The sequence below is a fragment of the Neopsephotus bourkii genome, unplaced genomic scaffold (assembly GCF_033783945.1).
Source record: "Neopsephotus bourkii isolate Nb327-2 ecotype Australia unplaced genomic scaffold, CSIRO-AGI_Nbou_v1 NB_372, whole genome shotgun sequence".
In the NCBI taxonomy this organism is placed as follows: Eukaryota; Metazoa; Chordata; class Aves; order Psittaciformes; family Psittacidae; genus Neopsephotus; species Neopsephotus bourkii.
In genome coordinates this window covers 914322-916937 of record NW_026900878.1, presented here as the reverse complement: position 1 = coordinate 916937, position 2616 = coordinate 914322, and the positions used below count along the sequence as shown (strand labels likewise).

General features: G+C 38.1%; 1 protein-coding gene across 1 annotated transcript; it reads right to left on the bottom strand.

Annotated features, from left to right (window-relative positions):
* Positions 1 to 371: 371 nt before the first annotated feature.
* Positions 372 to 2245, bottom strand: BDKRB1 (bradykinin receptor B1). Its single transcript, XM_061348863.1, is given in 4 exon segments — positions 372 to 894; positions 896 to 1059; positions 1061 to 1395; positions 1398 to 2245. Coding segments are annotated over 4 exon segments (1140 nt in total). The 5' UTR covers positions 1990 to 2245; the 3' UTR covers positions 372 to 845.
* Between the last annotated feature and the right edge of the window lie 371 nt (positions 2246 to 2616).

Here is a 2616-nt window from a genome sequence, read left to right as displayed (position 1 = left end):
AAATAAATATAGGAATGAACAAGAGGGTGGTGTAAAATCGGATGTTATGCAGTTTGTTCATTTTGTTCCATAAAAATATAAATACATAGCCAAGGATTTGAGAGATATTCCAAAATAATACAGTGTTAATGGCCATCACTGGTATTTCCACGTATAAAAGATAAAAAGAATCCCTAGGTATTTCATGAGTAATTGTGTAACGTTTTTTGGATCAAGGAAAAGTCAGATTTTAAAGAGGATGCTGGGTTTCTTTCCCTTTTTTGCAGCTTATGTACACTTTCTTTGTGGTACATTGTCTTGTACAGTATTATGTACTCAATATATCTGAGAAACACAAAATTGTTCCAATTTTCCATGTGTTACTTAAGTGTAAGCTTCTTAAAAAATTGTTAAAAATAATTGAAGCTATTCTATAATTGCTCAAATGCAGCTATCAGCTGAAGGTTAAACTCATATGTTCTATTTAATGCACATTATAATTTTATGTATAACATTAGCGGTGGGATTGTATTTGTCATCACAGATCAATGCAGTAAAAGTTTAGCCAGCTTATGGCTTTCTGTAAAGAAACGAGAGTTCTGATGTCTGTCAAAGAGGTTTTTTTTCAGGTCACTGAAAGCTGATGACAGATCATTTGGTATAAAATTCCAATTATATATTGTTATACATTTGGATGGACATCATAGAAAAAGAAAATCAAACTGAGGACAAATAAGCAGCCAAGTGATTTACTTTAATAAATAATTAGCTTACTCTGTAAATGCAAGACCAGTGCAATTCATAATAATTTTTAATCCCACTTGAAATAAGTTGTAATAGCAAAATGAAAATGAAACTGACAACCATTAGGTTAAATTACGCCTGATTGGAAACATGTTGAAATATGAAGACTTTGAATGATACCAAACTCAAAGGAAATCCACAAGGAATAAACTGTGAAAAAACTGACGCCTTTTGCCTGAAGTATTTCCCAGCAAAGACATAAATCACAGGGTTAATTCAGCTGTTGGTGATAGCCAGGGTGTAACCAAACTGCTCACCAAAGTTGAGCAGTTTCCCCCCAGAATCACCCTTTGAGCACTTCTGTCTGGTATAATGTATCAAGGAATACAAAAAAATGGTAAGGAGTCCAGCACAGAAGAAACATCAGTACCATTGTGAAGATCAGCCTGGTAACCTTTGTGCCTTTGTTCTCCTTGCAACTCTTTGTTCCGAGTGCTCTGCGTTCCCTTGCCTTTTTTTTAAGGAAGTGTATGGTAGAGAAATTAAAGGAGATAACTGCTGTAGATGTCAACACAGACCCCACTATGTTGAATATGAGCCTTTCAGTTGTTACCCACAATGGGGCAGGGAAGTCTAAAGTGCATGCTGAAATATTCCACAGGGGAAAGTGTTCACAGTCGGAAACATAAAGGTTGGGATGCTGAGAAGGCTGCCAAAGAACCAGGCAAGCAAGCAGATCCCTTTGGCTGTAGTTTTGCTCTGTATCGCTCTGTTGTCCAAGGTGTGAACAAAAGTCAAATAGCGATCCACACTGACTGCCACCAGCAAGTAGATGCTGGGGTACATGTTCAGGCTGATGGATGTGTTGGTGCTGCAGCAAAGGAAACTGCCAAATGGCCAGTTAAATTAATTCCTGATGTTTTCTGCCCAGAAAGGGAGACATGGGAGGAAGATAAAATCAGCAGCAGCTAGGTTCATAAGGTAGATTTCATCTATCTTCAGGGGACCCTTGTGCAGTGAATAAGTGAATAGAACAAATGCATTTCCAAGCATTCCAATAATAGTCTTGATATATTTGGGTACTATATAATACACTATTTCCCACAAGTCATTCAAGTCCAGGCAAATAGTTGAGTTGCTCTTGGTTGCACTGTGGTTTGAGGAGGGAACACTCAGTAGAGAAGTTTCAGGCATTTTAAAAAAATTTCTGAAGTGAATGGGAGATGTCTTTGAAATGAGAGGAAGGGACCTCAAAAAAAGAAGCATAACATTTAAAGGTCTTCCATCAGTGGTATAACTAACATTTAACTTCTGGAAGTGTCCACTGATTATTACAGGCTACATCAATCCATGCTTCGTATGTGCAATGGTGAGAAATGTTCGCATATTGGCAAGCTTTGAGTTTCTTCTAAATCCTACGAAATTTCCTCTTTTTGCTGCCATTGTTTAAAGTGACACAAAGGAACAAAAATGCCGATTTAGTGTAAGTAGTTCTGTGTCTCCTCCAGACTGATGGCAGAAAGAGATAGCCAAATTCCAGCTCCCTGAGAGCAGCAGGAATCACACTGGTGACAAAGCTAGCTGTGCACCCTTCCCTTCCCTGCCCTTTCTCTTACTCTTATTTTCCGTATTATGTATAAATTTAGCAGGATGATACCCATTTCCCCCACACCAGGAATGCTACTTACTCTCTGTGTGCATCACTCATTTGTTTAACTTTTCATTCTTTTCCTCCCTTCTCAGTTCCTCCCATCCTGAACTTTGGGTTAACAGCATTGCTGTTAGATTAGACAGCTTATTACCCTCAAATGTCAGCAATTATAATAATAAAGCATTGACTCCTCCAAGATCTTATGCTAAAGATCTTGGCTGGAGAGAGGGTCTCTACAGGTC